The 19,684-nt window shown below is 47.5% G+C and overlaps 1 protein-coding gene across 1 annotated transcript in view; it reads right to left on the bottom strand.

Moving 5' to 3' along the window:
* Nucleotides 1–797: 797 nt before the first annotated feature.
* The window catches only part of Slc25a37 (solute carrier family 25 member 37), a 38,637-nt gene continuing 19,750 nt past the window's right edge, over nt 798–19,684 (bottom strand). Inside the window, exons 2-4 of the mRNA XM_051195451.1 lie at nt 8,371–8,599; nt 6,640–6,696; nt 798–4,361 (exon numbers count right to left, since the gene is read on the bottom strand). Coding sequence (XP_051051408.1) covers nt 3,841–4,361; nt 6,640–6,696; nt 8,371–8,599 — 807 coding nt within the window. The 3' untranslated portion in view covers nt 798–3,840. The remainder of the gene's footprint in view (nt 4,362–6,639; nt 6,697–8,370; nt 8,600–19,684) is intronic.

Below are 19,684 nucleotides of genomic sequence, written 5' to 3'. Positions count from 1 at the left end.
ATCTGTCCTCTACCCCATGTCCACGGCTGGATTCCAGGCGTAGCCTCCATTCTAGCTTTGTCCCTTTGGTAGGAACTCAGCAGTCATACAGAGTAGACCAAAAGCCTTGACTCTAGGTAGAGTCCAGAGTTCTCAAAGCAAACATTTTCCCTTCCAGGCTTCCTTACTTGCCCCTCTTGGGAAGGGTCTACTCTCTGGCTTTGGCTGTGATAGTTTGGGAGCATGAACTCTGGTCAATTGGAGCTTTCCCTGAAAGAGGTTCCCAATTGACTCTTCACAAAAGTATATGCAGCGAAGTCGCAACCCTCCAGGGGTTCAAAGGAAGCAGGCAGGGCTGGTGGGATGGCCCAGCCATTAGGAGCACTGGCTATTCTTCCAGAGGACCATGTTCAATTCCTGGCACCTACACGGCAGCTCACAATTGTCTATAACTCCAGTTCCAGGGTACCCGACACCCTCGCACATGCATATGTATGCATGTTTGTATGTATACGTTTATATGTGTATGTTTGTATGTTGTCGTGTATATACATACACATATACACATGGACATATACATACACAAGTATATATATATATATATATATATATATATATATATATATATATATATTGCATGCAAAACACAAATGCACAGAAAATTTAAAAAAGGGAGTCCTCCAGCTATCGTGATGTACATGAGCACCCTCTGCTGGCAGGTAGTGATCTGCATCTAATTGGGTTAGTTCCCAGCCTATTGGTCTCCTGTATGACCATTCTCCTGCCCCTTCTGTGCTCCCACAAAGAGTCCACAACAGTTTCAGGATCAATGCTTTATTTTCTCCAGCTCCAGTGTTACAACTGTAGCAGCACAGCAGACACCCCCACATGGGAATGCACTGCAGCTCCCCATACTCAGAAGTCACAAGGCAAAAACAATCTTAACCACAGACATTTTAAGACATTCAGAAAATAACACTGGGACACTAATCCCACACTGTACGACTGGCAGCAGCACACCTGCTGTTCACAGACACAATTACCCATAAATAAAGTTAAATAAAACCTTACTAACATAGCAGTGTATTGGACACACAGCCTTGGGGTGACATTTGGAAGATTATGGCTGTAAGACATGAGACAAGGGAGGGGGCACACAACTGCACATAAAAGTAGCTATTATTTAATCCAATTGTTAAAAAAATAGTCACGAATTAAGAACACCCCATTTTTAAAAGATCAATATTTTAGTCTATAATAAATTAACACCCATTTATTAAGTGGGTGACTGTCATGTGGCCTGAACAAGAGAACACACACACACACACACAGAGCTAAAATATTAAGAGTGTACTCAGGTGGCATGGTCCATCCTTGGATGTCACTCCAAAGATGCCAATGACTCTATTAACTTGGTCACTGGGCAGGAGGAAGCATTTTCCTATTTAGAACTTTGCAATGTCAAAAGTCACAATCAACACATGGGCTATAATGTGCTTGGGGGTGAGGACAATACCAACTTTGGAGCTAAGGGTGGGGAGGGGGAATCAACCCCACAGAGCGACAAATACTTGTTCAATGCTTCACAACTTTTTAACAGTCTTGTTCAGATACGTCACTTGCTCAACCCATGGTGACTGGATGGACTGGGCTGGTTAAAAAGCTGCCTTCCTGCAGATCTATGGCTCATCGCAGGGAGGTGATAGCTAAGACTGGACCCCTGGACTTCAAGGTCACCGAGTTCTGAAGTCCTGATCTTACCTTTCCATCTTACATGGCCCTGACCAAAGAGGCTGTTCCAGAAGATAACTAACGAAAATCCAACAGGGAATTTTTTTTTTTTTTTTTTTTTTTTTGCAGCAGGATTAGTCACCAAATGGTGTGGTAGGCATAATGGTTCAGACTTGATTTAAATTTTACTTTAGACTCTATGATTTGATTTCCCCCTCCATTTACAGAATTTAACACTACTCAATTTAACACTAGCAGGATGAGAGTAGCAACATTTTTCTGTGATAATAAATAGAACATCAGCCATCCTAAGACACCAGCATGCACAGAAACTGTTACCCTATGGTACGACAGGTCAGCAGCCAGCCACCAAGCCCTCAGGGAGCACATCTAAGAACCTGAGGTGGCTCTTTCCTCCTTCCGATCTGAAAAAGGAGCACAGCTGACCATCACGTAACTCCTCACAGCTGCTGTACAGAAAACAAAGCCTGTGCCCAGGGACACTGGGTGATGTGTGGTCCCATGTGGTGAGCAAGATATCACCAGAGTCCCTAAATGAAAATTCTCCAAGTACAAGCTGAATTTTTCCCAGGCAGTTGCACCCATCACAGGAACTTAAGGTCTACACCTCCCAGGTGAGAGGAAGCACAAGCCACGGCTTCCAAATGAGACGGGGCCACCAAGATGAAAACCCCAGTGTATTCTCTGCTCATCTACAGACAAGCTGCAAGAGGGAAACCGAGCCATTCTGTCATCTCCATGAGAGCAGCAGACTAGAAGACATAGGCTTGTGTCTTCTCTCAGAGATGATCTGACTCCACTTCAGAAAACAAAGCAGAGAGGACGCAGATATCAAGTGACACAGGATGAGACGAGCCTGCTGAGCAGCTTTGGAGAGGCAGTCAGCAGTGCAGCCTGGGTTGGGGGGCTGGCCTCTGGGCAGTAAGAGACTGTGACGGGTGAGACCCAGGGCTGGAACAGGGCAGGGGACAGATGAATGCCAGAAATACTCTAGCTATGATTTTCAAAAGTCCCTAGAGTGAAGGGAAAATGGGTTAAGAGGTGGCTAATAAAAACACATAGTGACCAAGTCAGCCGAAGTGCCTGGAAACAAGCTCACTGCAGAAATTAGTCCTAAGACAAAGGCGGGGATTGTCTCTGATTTGCTATGCAAATGAAGACATTTCCAGTGCTAAGAGCTAAGCAGGGAGGCACACATTCACATCACTCACAGGGAAGGGTAAGGCAAGCCATTCTTAGTCTACTGGGGCCACCACCCTACAGTGGTGGGCATGTCCACAGAGGGAGGGAATGCTCCAGGGCCATTGCTTTGGTCCTGGAAGGTTTGGAAAGACAGGCACACATGGGTGAACTTTTTGTTGTTGTTGTTTAAAAAATAAAGCTCCAAGTGATAGATCATTATTTTGACTTGTTTTCAACGTACCTTTTTCCCCCATGAAAAGAGAAAAATTAAAATATAAACTTCATATTTATTATGTTACATTCAAGTTATACTCCCAGGGGAGGGAAGCTACCCACAATTTCAGGCCACATAAAGCCATTTATTACTTTGGTGCCTTTTTTTACCCTGTTTTGTTTTACTTCTCATGATGGGAGAATTCAACCCTCTTGTTTTTTTTTAAAAAAGAAACAGGTACATCATCCCAACTCTAATCCTATTTATGGACACACACAAGCAACACACAATTTCAAAAATCTCTATGTAGAAAAATAAAGGGTAAACATTATCCACCTATTTTAGACTGGGTAATGGTACTTTTATGTACATAAACTCTTCTTCTTTACCGTGTACTGCTCTCCTCTGCGGTGTGACCTAAAGATCTAGGGAGGAGACGGCCACAAGGATGCAGAAAAGCTACGTTCCTTTTGAGAAAGGAGAAAAGGCAGCTTCTCGCGCTCTCTTTCCTGAGTTTTTCCCACCGACCACCACCTAGGATGTTCCCACAGACAGCCTTCAGGGCAGGGGAGGCTGCTCCTCCCTTTCCAGGGCACCAGGCAGGGAAGGAAGGGCCCAGCACGAGCACCCTGCAAGAACAGGGCCTGGGTGTGAGGACAAGGGGTTGAGGCAGGAACAAAAGATGCTGGGACCACTTCCCACTGCCCGTTCCTTTAGTACAGAGTTCGATTCTCCAGGTGCCGCTTCGTAAGGAAATACTTGAAGAACTCATAGACGGACCAGGAGATGGCGGTGGAAGGCATCTGGTAGATGACTCGAGCATGGATACCTTTGAAGTAGCCAGCAAGGCCGTTGAGCTGGTAGACCGTCCTGAAGGCATTGGCCATGCCCGTCAGCCGGCCATTGACATTGGCCAGGGAGAGCGCCATGTTCTCCTGCGTGTTGAGGAGGGTCTTGCAGACATCCAGCGGGGTGGTGGCAGCTGCAGCCAGTGCCCCGGCCAGGCCTCCTGAGATGATGTGAGACTGTGGGTTGTAGTTTCGGAGTGGGTTGACCTTCTCCTGCAGAAACTCATAGGTGATGAAGTGGATAGACTGGAAGGGTATGTTCATGGTCAGCTGTGTGGTATAACTCCTGTAGAAGGCCCCCAACCCCTCGGTCCGCCACACCGTCCGGATGCAACTGAGGGCTGACTGGTGCTGTGAGTTGTACATCTGTAAGCGTTGCTTCACCACTGTGTCCGGGTCGGGGGGAGGAGGAGCGACCAGCAGGCAGGGTGGTTGGTTTGGTCCCCCCGTCCCAGATGGGAGTGAGATGGGAAGCCAACCAATAAAGAGAAACAAGCATGTTAGAACAAGCACTGGTGACAGGTACCAAGACAGCACACGCATAGCCCCAGCCAAGAAGCCATGGAGGGCCAGCTCCAGGCAGTCCAACTCAACTTTGTTTCATTCCTATCTCCGGGGCCCGGTGCCAGGAAAGTGGGTACTTGTAAAGAATTTCCTGTCTTAAGTTTGAATGAGAGGTCACCCCAAATCAGGCATTCACTGCGGGCTAGACTAGATGACCTAATGCCCAAGGCCCTCCTAGCCTTCTGCACACTCCCCACAAATACCTCCCTCTCCCTGACCTGTCCCTGAGCTGAGCACGGTGGCATATGCCTTTAATTCCAGCACTTAGGAGGCACAAACAGGAGGATCCCTATGAGCTCAAGGCCAGTCTGTTCGACACAGGAAGTTCCAGGCCAGCTAAGACTACACAGTCAGATCGAGTCTCAAAACAAAACACTAACCTACAAGAGCATCCCCGACTTATCCGATTTTGATCTGTTCACTGGGACAACGCTAGAACTACATCTGTCCAAGCTGAGTGATACCCCCAAGTGCAGATCCTGGCTTTAAGACAAAATAAACAAATGGTTCATAGCCCGGAGAAAATGAAGCATGCTCCTTAGAACTTTAACAGCGCCTGCACCGCCAGATCATCCACACGATGTGTTTCATCTTTAAACAGGGACCTGATTGAGGCAACAGTAACGCCGCATGTGGAATGGGGATGAGCCTCGTGTAAATTATTTTTTAAAACCAGGGTGGGGGGTGGTGGGAGGTGGACATGACTGAAGAGATGGTTCAAGTTAAGAGCACTCGCTGCTTCCAGAACTCAGATTTAATTCCCAGCACTGACAAAGAGGCTCACAACTGTCTGTAACTCCAGTTCCAGGGGATCCCATACCCTCTTCTGGCTTCTGTGGGTACCAGATACACATAAATACATGCAGACAAAGCATCCATACACATAAAAACATTTTTTAAAAAATGTAAGAATCCAGGTGTGGTAGCATTTACTTATAATCCCAGAAATCTGGAGGCTGAAGCACGAGGTCAGAGATTTCAGGGCCAGCCTGGGCTATGTAACAAGGCCTTGTCTCAAAAATAAACACAAGTACTATTTAAATAAACTCTTTGCTTGGTTAACATTGATCATATGACTGCTGTTGTCAGGTCCCTGTATCAACAGCTTTTGAAAAAAAAAAAAGAAAGAACCCCAAGATATATACAGCTAGTCCCTCTATATTGTGATTCTGAATCCACAGATTTAAGTAACTATGTCAAAATAACCAGGAAAGGAAGTTCTGCACCAAACATATGCAGGCCTTTTCCTGGCATTATTCCCTAGGGAACATCATACAGCACCTACTTACACAGTACTGAAACCTATGAGTCAGCCAGAGATGATTTAAGTATACATAAGGACACCAAGTGAGTTACAAATACTGCCCTATTTTATAAGGGGAATCCCCAAATAAAAGAAAGCCTCCCAGAAAGACAAATGTTAATTTTAGAAGTATACAGGGTTAATAATTTTATATATTCACTTTTCTTGAAATGTTCCATAATCATTACAATATTCACTTTTTCTTGAAATTTTCCATAATCATTACCAAAAAACAAAAAAAAAGGGGGGGGGGGTAGGGTAGGGTGTGTGATGCATGCATGCCAATAATCCCAGTGCTTAGGAGGCTGAGGCAGAAAGGTTTGGACTTTGGGCTATCCTGAGTCTCAGACAGAGTTCCAGGGCATCCTGGGTTGCACCCCACAACAAGTGAGATAGGAACAGTTCCCTCTAAATCTGTTGACTGCAAACATTGAACAGTGTCAGATGTGTACATGCTTGTTGTGCACACTGTTGAACACATAGGTTGTACAGTAGTGAAAACTGTGCAAAAAAATCCCAAGTATCCTACCACACTGGGTTTGGGGCAGGGTCTGAAGAGTAGTTTCTAACTCCTCCTGCAAGGAGGCAGACAGCTCTACTTAGCTGTTTCCACAGCAGGAAGCACCCAGAACCTCGGTGCTCCCTGGCTGTCTTGAGACCCCACCAGGAATGTATACAGAATGCGGTCTTCCTGCAGGCTGACGAAGCCAGCCCTTGCCCACCTTCTGCCCCCAGCTCCTCCAGCCTCTCCACCTACCCCCCCCCCACTGTCCCTCCCTGGAGCCATGGGACATTACCTTCTGCCGGATTCATTACTGCATCGTGGAGTAGGGTGGCCATACTCCCAGCTATCCCTGCAAAACAAACTCCAAAAAATCAACTGCTGACTCCTGGTGTTCTGGAAAGTTCCTTGAACTTAACAGTCAGATGAACTCTGGGTTTAGCTTTCTAAGGCTCAAAAGTGACTGGCTAGTGGCTCAGCCCAGGTGAACGGTGGCAGAAATGTTGAATAGCAACACGGGCTACTGCTTACCCAGCATTGCTATACACATCTCAGAGACCTTTCTTTCTTATACATCAACCTCAGGAAAGGTGAGAGCCCAGAAACCACACTCTAGGTGTTTCCCACTGCCTAGATGTTAATTCTCTTGTCTCGAGCCCTTGGGTACACAAAGCTGTCTGTGTCCTTAAGTTGAGGCTACTGAAGGGGGATAACGCTGTGCATATGGCCAGCCGGCTGTCTTGCTTAACACTGGCCTTGTGAGTGAACTTTATTCCAGGTCTCCCCTAGCCTGGCTTTGAAAGCCTGAAAGCCCTGGAATTTCTGTTTCTGGCTTCCTAGTGCAGCTGCCTGCTAATTACGATGACCAGGGGGGAGGGATGAGGGACAGACTCTAAGTCACCTCTTATGAAGGCACCGAGGGGCTCCTATCTACTGCACACACAGACACAGAGCCAATTATCCCCAGAAAGGTGATAGTGACCATAATGCCACAGGGGTAGCACTGGGCTGACCATCTCCATCAAGGAGCCGAACCATTACATAAGGTGGTTTGGCCTCATTATCAATGTCTCAGAGATGCATGAGGGCATGGCTCTTGGTGACGGTCACAGCTGAAAAGCCAGAGTGTCAGCAAAGCAGCTGTATATGCTGGTTTCTCAGTGTGGCTGATGGAAGGGTGCTCTCCTGTCCTGGACAGAGCAAAAATCAAAGGGGAGTTTGACCGTTGATCACATCTACTCCTCCACTGCCTCAAAATGGATTTTGTCAAAATAAACCTATCTTGGTCGCTCTGCTACCCAAGTCCCTTCCCACCCACTGGAAAGCCCTTTAAATCCTCACCCCACGCTACCACTGGGCTGGCTCACTGGCTCCTGCCTTATATACAAGTTGCCCACAAATGCCCAATCCCCATCCACCCGTCCTCCCTGGATCAATGACAGGAGACTAGTTTAGCCCTGGCTTGCAGAAAGATGCGACTCAGACACACGGAGGAGGCTGGGGGGGTCAAAGGCCCGAATCTCCTGTGGCTTAAAGCGGGGAAGGCCTTCCGCGGTGGCAGTAGCGCGAGTCCTCTATCAGTCAGCATAAAACGTCTTGACCTTTCCAAGCTTAGTTAGATCCTGGCGCTGGAGAGACCTGTTGTACCAGTTTTTAAATAGTCTCAAAGAAGCTGTCCTTTTCTGTGTTTTGTTTTGCATCCAGCATTCAAAAGATTTTTTTCCTATGACTGATCATTAATTGTTTTGAGTGGTTTTTGTAAGGAAAAAAAAAGCTCACACAACAATAAATACCAAACACCTCTACCACCAGCATCCCCCAGAGAAAGAGGGAATGAATAAAAACACATGGATGAGTGTATGTGTGTGTGTGTGTATGTGTGTGCATTCACATGACCCTAGAGTTCTCTGTTCCTGAATAAGCTGCCGAAGGAAGCCAAAGGCTGTTGGGTCCTGGGGAGGAAGGCCCAGGGAGCAAGCATTGAAGAGAGGAGCTTCCTAGCTCCCGACAAACGCTTTCAAAATACCATTGGCTAGGTGGCTGTTTCCTTGGTGGCTGAAAACGTCATTTAAAGTCCTTTTCATGTTTTCGTAGCAGGCAAAATACATGGCATGTGCGGGCCCTGCGCCCATTATCATCACGTTCAGGCCCTTCAGCGGCCTCCAGAAGCCTTCCGTTTGTATGATCTTCTTGAGGGCGCCGTAGATGCTTGTATACTTGGCTTTGGGATCTGGATTCAAACTCTGCATTCGCGTCTGCGGGAGACGGAAAATATGTATGAATAAAGGAGTTAATGTATGATGATATTGGTAAGGGGAGAAAAGACAAGCCAGAGAATAGAAGGAGGGCTGTTACAGGCTAGGCTCACAACCAAAAATATAAGTCATGACTTCTTGGGGGGGGAGGGGTGAAAAGTGCTCCCTCCCTCATAATTCTCCACAGCCTTGCATCCAAAAAGTCTTCAGAGCTTCCAGAAAAGACAAGCAAAGATGGGGGTGGGGTGGGGCATGCGTAGCAGAAGATGAATATAAGCTCCTTACTGAGTCCTGACATGGGTGGCTTCTGTTAGAGCCTTTAACCATTCGGGGCCTTGAGATCTTCGATGAACAAACCACATTTATTATGAGCAAGCATTGAAACAATGCCTCTGAAGACCCTCAATGAGCTCGGCCTGCCCCCCCACTCCCCACCCCAGTCTCTGTGGGAGGGTAGATGCTAAAGTCCCCCACTAAGGGTTCCAAAACTCATGAACACTTATTTAACCTTGTATAAAATGCTACAGTGCTCTCAGCCTATGCACCTACCCCCACATGATAGAATGCAAGGAAAGTGCCATATACTGGCCACGAGATGCGATTCCATTGGTAGAATGTTTAGCTATCGTACACCAAGCTTTGGGTTTGAGCCCCAGCACCGCATACATAAACCATGCACAGTGGCCATGCCTGCAATCTTAGCACTCAGGCTGTAAGAATCAGGAGCTCAAGGTCATACTCAGCTACATAGCAAGTCCAAGGCCAGTCCAGGCTACATGAGACCACAAAGCCAAACAAATAACCAACAATAAACAAACAAACAAACAAACACAAAAACCAACTAACAATTAAAAGCTGCTACCACCACCAGAAGAAATGCTATAAGAACTTATGAGAGTGTGCTGTTAGGGACTAATGACAAGATCTAATGGTCTGTGCTTGTTTAATACAGGAGCACATTTTTCTGAATTATGATGTACATACGATGTAATCTCAAAAAAGCCAACTGAGTTATCAGCATCCTTCTGGTTTACTCTGGTTCCCAGCAGCCTTCTGGTTGGTCTATGCTAGTTGCTAGCCTCCTCCTGGTCTACTCTGGTTCCCAGAATCCTTCTGCTCTACTATGGTTCCCAAGTCTTATACACCCTTCTGTACCTGAACCTCTGTATCCTGACAATTATTCTTCAGGCTCTCCCAGGAAATCTCCCCAGATCCTTTGGGCCTCACCCATACCATCACCTCTCAGTATCTTTTACACTATGTTTTTATGAAGCAACACTCAATAAGTTAGGCCTCACTCTTACACAGAAAGGTCTTTGTGAGGAGAGGCCCTGGCTTCCCCAGCTCTGTTGGCCTCCAGTACTCCCACAGATATGAAAGGTTAATTTCGTTACTTCAGCCAGGCTAGGCTGAAATACCCAAATACCTGATCAAACAACAGTGCACTCTAGATGATCCTCTAGTGTTTGTTCTATTTTGTTTTGTTCAGATAAGGTTAACAATTAAAGTCAGTTGTCCCTGACTAAAGCAGGCCACTTGTGTGATGTTGGTAGCTGTCCAGCCTGCTGGCCTGCCCTGCAGGTTGGGAATGTTCAACCCCTACACTGACGTGAGCCAGTTCCTAAAACAAATCTCTCAGCCTTGTTCTCTCTCTACAGAAAGAGACAGAGATGTGTGCACACATCCTTCTTGGCCTTTTTTCTCAGAGAATCCTAATTACAACAGTAAGAGATACTTGAAATACTTGCCAAATAGTGAACACATGTTTCTTTCTTCTCTCCCTCCTCCACACACCCCAAACCCCAGCCTGGGGGGGGGGGGATCTTCAACCTTTGGAGGCAATGTCCTTTAATTCCCAAGCAGAGTCACATATGACACCTAATGTATAAATTGGAAACAAGACAAAGGACTCCATCCTGGTACTTCCCTTCCACTCCTCCAAATAGCCCCATCACCCACCCCTAGCCCCAGATGAACACTGAAAAAAAAACAGCTTAAATTAGGGCCATTTTCAGATTCTAGAACTTTCTGGCCCCCAAAATCGCAAAGAACATAGACATATTTTTGCCAAAACCCACCAACAGCAGAAGCATCAGTTACCCTTTCCTCCACAAAAGAAAAAAAAAAAAGTGTATTTTTAATGCTTAATGGAGGAGAAGGAAAGAGTCAGGGGTAGGAGGCAAAGGCCTAGTGGTTCAGGTCTGTAATCTCAGCTACTCAAGGGGCTAAGAAATGAATATCCAAAGCTCAAGTCCACCTAGAACTATATAGTGAGTTCAAGCACAGCTTGGCAGCTAGTGAGACCCTGTCTAGAAATAAAGATGGAAGAGATGCTGTGTCTACAGATCAGTGGTAGAACACCTGCCCACAAGCCCTAGATTCAGTCCTCGGCAATACAGAAAAACGAGGAAACTGACCCTCTGTGTTCCCGACAAGAAAGCCAAGTTAAAGGCAGATCCCCAACCCCCCCCCCCAGAAACCACCATAGCACCTGGGCACCTCTGACATAGCACCTGGACACCCTGAGTGTGGACAGCCCAGAGACCCTACCTCTTCCCGTTTCACATGTCGATTGCCAGTTTAATGAGAGTCCACCATAAGCAAACAAAACCAGGGGAAAGACTTCCACGGGCGAGTATAACAATGGCATGGTTAGTGGAATCATGGCCACCACTCTGTTTAGCTGCTGGGCAGCAACCTAGAGATGTTTGGGTATGTATAGTGTTCATGTGGGCCACAAGAGGCCACTGTCCCTGGGAACTGAAGATGCTCTCTGGCACTAACTTGCAGAAGATTTGAAATCTCAAAAATCTCAAGCAAATGAGGTCTTGTCTTTCACCAGGCTGCATCTCCTGCAGCTGTCGGTGACAAAAAGCCAGAATCTCCATACAACACATGGCGCAATGCACTGTTTGTGACCCTGGGCCTTGGCAGCACAGAACTGGGGTGGAGTCGCCATTTGGCTCTTGTTGCAACCCTGGTCATCGAAGTTCATCTCTCTAAGTTCATTCCCTGGGAGTGTGTGTACATGTGGATGTCTGAAATGCACAGAGGCCCAGGAAAAGACATCAGGGACTGTCATGTATTGTTCTCCACCTCTCCCTCTGAGACAGGGTCCCTTCCTGATCCTAGGACTTAATTTTCTCAGTTAGGCTGGAAGTCTGCAAGCCCCAGCCATCTCCAACTGCCTGGGAGCTGGGGTCACAGCCATGTACAGGATGACTGTCTTGTTATGCGGATGCTGGGATCCAAATTCTAGACCTCGTGATTGTAAGGCAAGTATTCTTAGCAACTGAACCATCTCTCCCAGCTTGAAAATGGTGAAAACAGAAATTACACATATAATATAACGTCTACATTATATATAAAACTATAATTTTAAAACTAAGACTTGAGAATAAAGGAAAAGAACAAATGAGGTTACATGAAGAAAATGAAGAACATACACACACACACACACACACACACACACACACGCACGCACGCACGCACGCACGCACGCACGTGATAAAGGATTTTCCTGTCTGAGTTTCATCATCATCATTTTACATTTATTTGTGTGTGTACATGTATGCATGTGAGCAGGCATGTGCCATGGTGTACACGTGAAGGGGAGAGGCAAACCTTTAGGGATTAATTCTCTATCAAGTGGGTAATGGGGCTCACACTCAGGCCACAAGGCTCCACAGCAAGTGCCTTTCTCCATCAAGTCTCACCAGCCCATCTGGAGCTCAGCTCCTACATTAGACCTCACACTCAGTCTCCATGTTTGGGCTGTAATTCCTACCTCTCAGAATTTCATTAGACACATCAGCATGCCAGGGGCTCTGGGAAGGCCTTCAGGAAAGAAACCCGTTTAGTTAGTTTTAACCAGACACTTCCTAAACATGTGTCTTTGGCAGCACAAGCGGTTTTCCTCATTTAATAAGCAGTTACACTTGGCCAAGCACACTTGAGAAAACACAGCTGGAGCCAACAAGCAAACCTCTGAGTCAGGAAACACAGGGAATTTGCATGTGTCAGAGACCCTAGGGCAGCCCCTATGAAGGACGGACAGAGGACAGAGGACAGGATAGGTCAGCAGGGATGACAACAGGGAATAGCCAGCAACAGGTGCAGCCTCTTCTGCAGCCGAGCTTGCTCCAGCCTCCTTCTGCATGACTGCTCTTCACTCTCAAGGGGGCAGCAAACAGCAAAGTGTGATGCGGCTCCGGCCTAGCTCTGTCACTCAGAGTGTGGCAGCTTGGAAACCAGGTGCTTGAGTTATAAGAGGAATTTCAGGCAATGACACATGCATGGACCAGGCTCCTTCTATAAGCTTCTAGAGAGATTAGGCCAGGGAGGGTATCTCTTTCTCAAGCCCTCCCCAGGACAAAACAAGTAGCCTGTTCTCTTACCCAGGGGAGGCGGGGAGAAGGGAGGAGGGAGAGTGGAAAATGTGTATGCTGTCCCAGGTGAGCTTGTAGATCATATAACCAGAGGCAACGAGCCAGTGGAGCACAGCCCTGTCTTTAGATAGAAAGCTAGGAGCCCAGAAACACCTTCCCCATCACCTGACCCATGGGGTGCACGTAAGCTGGGTCCAGCCCCAAAGAACGGGGGGGGGGGGGACCTGGAAGGGAGGCCTCCAAACTCTTCCAAAGGAGCCTGTGCAGGAACCAGTGCGTCATCACCAAACCACTGACTCAGCCCAGGAGAAGCCGGCGACTTTCAATGTCCCATCTCACATTTCTCAAAAGAGGGTGGAGAGCAGACCTTCCCAGGTTCAAAGTACCAGTGGCATTTCCAGGATGAGAAGATAATGTGCAAGCCAAGAACAGTGCCGATACTGCCAGGGTATGGGGTCCCGGGACCCTGGTATGAACACACACACACACACACACACACACACACACACACACACACACACACCTTTTCTAGGGACCAAAGCCGCCTAACAACCATGGTCCAGAAACCTCCCAAAGACAGGGAGTAAGGGAAGGCACCCTGGGAGGGCTAGAAAACTGTCACACTGCTTCAGCCTCCCCTGCCACGGTTGACTTGGAAATACAAAATCAGACTGGCAAGTTCCACACTAGCTGTCTGCCAGCAAGCAGCAGAAAGTAAGCAGCAGAAACTTGTTACTAAACCCAATCTCACATGCACACGCCCACACGCATGCATGCACGCAACCACACAGCTCATGCACTATGCTGTGTTCCCTCTCCCTCAACACTGGGAGCTGAGGCTCTGCAGACACACAAGGTCAGCTTCCACCAACAGCCACCGCTACACAGAAGATAGGGCCTAGGAGGTCTCCCAAGTTGAGACCTCCCCATGACTCACCCCACTACATATCACAGCCCAAGGCCCATAGGAAGAGTTTCCTCGGGCCAAGTGCTCTGGGAGAAGCAATGTCTTCTGAGGCAAAGCTAAACTCACCTACGCCTTGGCGAGCCATGACCCTTCTTCCATAACCCTTGGGAGGTACTTATTACAGACGTGGGATCCCAAAACACAAGGAACAGCAAGTGCAATGAAGCCCTCAATACTCAACCGATGCCTCAAATTACCTGTGCCGCTAACCTCAAAACACTAACCACCTATACCCTAAATTACCTGCGCTCCTAATCCACAAACACCCCTAACCCAACACCTCAACACCACTACACCACCAGTACCTCTAATCCACCAGCACCCTAACTCACCAGCATCATTAAATCAGAACCTGACACTTTCATCCTTTGAATTCCTGTGTAAACAACCACCAGCCAGCATCATTCTCACACACCCACTGAGCAAGAATGAAACTGTGATATCCAAGATGTCCTGCGCACATCCAAGTTTACCCATAAACTCTGAACTCCCAACTCAGGCTTTGCGTTTTTTGTTTCTTTGTTTGTTTGTTCTTTGTTTTATTGTTGTTTTAAGTTAACTTTTAAAATCAGCACACAAAGTAAAGAACTACACAAAGCCCCTGAATTTCTTCAGGTGGCCCCAGCGGAGAGAAAGTGTGTTTATATACAATGCACAGACTCACACCACCATGGTGACCAGAATGGGGCCACTCAAAGCTTCAACTAGGAAAAGAGACAGGGCATCAAGCTGTCAGAACAGAACTGTCACTGCGGTTCTTTCTATACTATTTAATTTTCTAGACTATGTTACTCTGAGAAAAATACAAGGCAAGCCCAGTCATGGAAGCTAAGGGAACAGTGACCCAGCTATGGGGGCACACCAACATGCCGGGTATTTGAGGGAATAGAACCACATGGATATGCAGAGCCATTTGGAAACCAAAATCATGTGACTGGGACATGATGTGCAGGGATGTCCCTCGGGAAGGTACAGGGAAAAGAGCAGCACAGGCAGAGTCTTCAGAAAAATGACTGAACATGACAGGGGCATCTGAAGATGGTTGTAAGAAACGCAGGTTAGGACCACACCAAGGAGAGGAGGGCCAGAATTGAGCCTGTGGATCTGGAAGTCAATCAGGTGACTTCCTGTGTATGGTTATATGTTTCTTAAACAGTGGCAGGACAGACAGCAGGAAATGTCACCCATTTAGCTCCACGGGTGGGCTCCCTGTATCAGAAGGCAGCACTTGCATTCAACAGAAACAAACCCTCCCTTCAGGGTCCGTAGACAGGTTGGCTGCTCTATCTAAGGCTGTGGCCACTGTAACATTACACCACTCAGGTTTCCCCTCTGCCTAGGGCAGCAGCTCATAGCATGCCTATGGCTCCAAGGATAGGGCTCCCATCCCTAACCCCAGCTGCACTTGGGCTCTAATCCTTTCTCCAGAAGGTTCCACAGCCAACAGGGAGGGATAAAAGAATCCATGCCTGGCCCGAGTCCAGTTTTCTCAGGACACTCTCAGAACGTCCCATGTCAGGCACACCCCAAGGATTAAACAGTCTCTACCCCTCAGATGGGGCGGATTCCCAGGGTTCCAGATGGCAGGGCTGGGATCTTGTGGGTGCAACAGTGACCTCACTGGGAGACAGAAGGGAAACCTGAGACATAGGTCACTCCTTGCCACAGCCTCTAGCCCTGTTTCTGTCACCGGTAGATTGTGTGGCAGACGCTATGCCCATATCTCTACTTACCGAAAACACTGCAATAAAAAAACAAGAAAAGGAACGGCTAGCTATCCTCGTTTTTATAAATGAGGAAACCATGGTAGAGAGCCAGGTAATGCAGTTCCAGGAATGCTCCAAACCACTCCAAATTCCTGCCTTGTCCCCAGCATACACTGGGGTCGCACTAAGTCACATGCAGAGTCTCCTTTGTGCCCAGTGCTGGAGAATGAGGAGGGGCAACACTGACTGTCATTCGCCCAAGTTCCCCCAAGTTCCAGCAGGCAGCCCTTAGTGGGCTCTGTCTCTGCATGGCCTGCACCAGTGTCCTCACAGGCCAAGAACTGAGCCACTTCCCCAAAGACCTCATAGCCACTGTCTGAATCAACATACCACCATTTGGTTTCCTGAAAAAGAATTTGGGCCACACACCCAAGGAGTTCAGGGACTCCGGGAAAGGGTATCTGAGGGATGGAAAACATGGAGCCGAATCAGTATTCGTCTCAGCCCATTTTCCTCTGCTATTACAGAACTTCAACTGGCTACAACAGCAGAGGTGTTTGGAGGTCACAGGGATGCATACATACAGCCCTGGAAATCCAATAACATATCCCAACATTTGGGGAGGACCCCTGCATTGTGGAAGGCAGAAGGGTAAATGCATGCAACACAGTAAATCCAGTCAAACACTCTTATCAGGCCCTTCCCCACTCCCATGGTAACTGACCTATTCCCATATCAGGGACATCAATCCCCTAGGTCAGAGCCCTTGTCTCAGCGTCCCCCTTGAAGGACCTGTTTCCCAACTGTGCTGTAACAGCAGTTCAATTTCTTCTGTCTTTTGTTTTGGTTTTGTTTCTTTAGACTATGTAGACTTATTACTGTATTTCTGTTGTCAAAATATATGTTCTTGATCTTTCCTTCTTGCCTCTGAACAGGGACAAAAGAGATGCACTGGCTACTTTAACAGCCTTAAAGAGGACTCTGGGAATACCTACAGTGTGACCATTTGACCAAATGAAGTTCAAGCAGCCATCACTGGGCACAAACACTGAGATCTTCTTGCCATTCTTGTTGGGCTACACTCAGACGCACCTCCTGATAGCAGAATTCGGCTGTTTGTCCTCAACCCCTACTTTTCCCAGCACAATTCCTTTTGTATGAGAAGTACATTTAAAGAGAGTGGCTTTCGGGGCTGTGCCCACATGGACTTATACTGTTTATCATGCAACTTTGGATTCCACTGGTGACTGCAGAACTCCTGCAGAACTCCCCTGCAGTCTGGAGACCAGGACACTTGCCCATCTTGCCGGGTGCCATGGTCCAAGGGGCAGCAGTTCAATTTCAACATTGCTCTTAAACAGAATATTCAAAATGTATCAGTATTCAAAGGCAGATGCTTTCAAGAGACACAGTTTAACTCCTTGCTCATAAAGTGAACTTCTGAGGCCTCTCACTGACTCAACCAGTCTTGAGGACTTGAATGGCTTGTAAACACTCCACTCACAAGTAAGGACAAGATGTCAAGACAAACTGGAGAAGCAGCATGTTATTTTCACAAAGCATAGGTAAGCTTGGCATGCCACAATGAAGAACAAATTTAACACAAGAGTCCCCATGCAAGCACCACAGGAACCTATCAACCCGTCCTGGGCAGGTTTCTTCTGTGTGCATGAAAGAACAAGAATCCAGGAAGATAAACAAGACCATGCCGAGGCTCTGCCAGCAATGGTTGTCTGGTATGGTGGGGCTACCCTGAAAGTTTTCATTTGACTTCCAAGTTCTGCCCTGGCCCCCATGGGCCTCCCACTTTGTTCTGATTCCAAGAAAAATCAGTATAAAGCTGGTCAGGGACCTCAACCTCTGCCACTCCTCCAACTATATTTTGCTGGAAAATCTGGTCTCAGAGTCTGGTAGAAGTTCACTTCAACCATTCACACAAGGTGTCTCCGAGACAGCCAATGCTCTCAAGGAATTTCATTCTTTCTGGGGGAATACTAATAGACATCTCAGTGACACACAGATGATGGGATGGGAAAGGACAGAGACAAGGTCAGGAGAAGCCTCACACCCAAGGATGGTGGCATTGCTCTGGGGCACTGGGCACAAATCTAGGGATAGTGGGACATGGAGAAGAGTTGGAAGTTACCTGAGTTAGGGCCAGCCCCAGCAACCTAAGCTCAAGCACATGTCTTCAATGAGCCAATTAAATTAATAATTGTGAAAAGCAGAGGGAAGGGATTTTATTCAATGTGGTTGTGTTGGGAAGAGAAACACAGAGATCCAGTGGTGGCCCATTCCATCTTCAGGGCCCTGCTGTGAGGTTCAGATTTATACAGAAGGAAGAGGAATGTACAGTTATGCAGTTCTAGGCGAAATGCCAACCACTACCTCAGCTCTGTTCTCTCCTGCAAGGTGGTCTGACACATTGTCACAACTGGCCCCAGCCTCCAGCCTCTTCCTTTCTCCAAAGGGGAGACTCTTGTGGGGAATCCCAATACTTGGGCTACACTGTCTCAACAGTCTGCTAGTCAAAGGGAGGGGCAGAGGTGGTTCCTTAGTATATGCTCATGACTGACAGGGACAGTTACAAGTTCACCTGCCCAGGAATGCACGGAGCCACCAGGTGCACAGTGAAAGGTGAGGAGGCCAGAACACAAAGAAGGCCCAGTCCCTTACCATCTAGTTGCCAGAAGTCCTAATTCAACTTTGTAGCTTGGTAGATTACCTACCCTCTGGCCTTCAGCTGCTTCACCTGCAGAGAGACCCCTTATCTTGTGTTCTTCCCAAGATGAAGGAATGAGGAAATAAATGGAAGTCAGGTAGTCCAGTGACGGAGTGTTCAGTAAGGGTTTGCCTCTGTGTGTTCCATACCCGGGAGAGGGAAAGCCACCAGTGTGTGCCCTACCTGGAAGGGAAACCCGCCTCTGTGAATTTGGATGCCTGGACTCTACCCAAGATCCACACTTAGGACTAGCTTCCCCTAGCCTGAAGGTGTATTCTCCTAACTGGCTGCTGAAGGACTAGATGTTTGGCACACAGGTCTACATGACAGGTTTGAACAGAATCCCAGTACACTAGAAAATAGGATGACAATAAACCACACAACCGGCTGTGGGTGGGGACTAATTTCCTATCCTCTCTGACCAAAGGAGCTTGAGGCTAGGTCCCCTCCATTTCCTGATGACTACAGACCCAAGGGTCCCTGGCCACCAGGGCAGCCTCCTAGAGGGGCATCTCAGGCTAAGGGTTTTTCCTTCAAGTGTAGCCTCAGGCAATGACTTATCTCCTTGGCATGTTTCATTGCCTGTGTGGGGTTCCTCACAGCACCACCTTCTAGAAAGACTACGAAGAATAAAGCCCTTTACTTTGAATCTGGCAAGCAGCTACCTAATGTTCCTGGTTTGGTTTTTTGAAAAAAAAAAAAAAAAAAACCAGATTCCAGCCAGGTGGTGGTGCATACCTTTAATCCCAGCACTTTGGAAGGCAGAGGCAGAAGGCTCTCTGTGAGTCTGAGGTCAGCCTAGTCTACAGAGTGAGTTCCAGGACAGCCAAGGTTACCCAGAGAAACCCTGTCTCAACACACACACACACACACACACACACACACACACACACACACACACACACAAAAACCCACATGGATTCCTAGAAACTGTCATTTGTGCTAATATCTTCCTTCGACACTCTTTGCTTGGAGAAGGGTGCCCTTAAGATCTGCCCAGGGCGGTATCAAATCCACAGTTAAACATTGCCAACACACTCCAACACACCTGAGGTACCGTCCCATTCTGCCATCCCACTCAACAGAGTGAAAGCTAAGGCCCTGAGGAATGAGGGGATTTGCTGACCCATGAGGGACATCAACACTCCCACAGTCACTCCTCTTCCCTGTCACTTCTGAATGAAGGGATAGAGCTGCTTAAATTAATCCCGGTTATGTAACAAAGGGAACTTGGACAGCTAACTAGTGTGGGGGCTGGGGAGCTGTCACTAATATCAGTTTACATGGGTTAAAAAAGCCAAA

This window comes from Phodopus roborovskii, unplaced genomic scaffold, assembly GCF_943737965.1.
Source record: "Phodopus roborovskii unplaced genomic scaffold, PHOROB, whole genome shotgun sequence".
NCBI lineage: Eukaryota > Metazoa > Chordata > Mammalia > Rodentia > Cricetidae > Phodopus > Phodopus roborovskii.
Note: the sequence above shows the minus strand (reverse complement) of the source record. Positions and strands in the feature narration are given on the sequence as shown.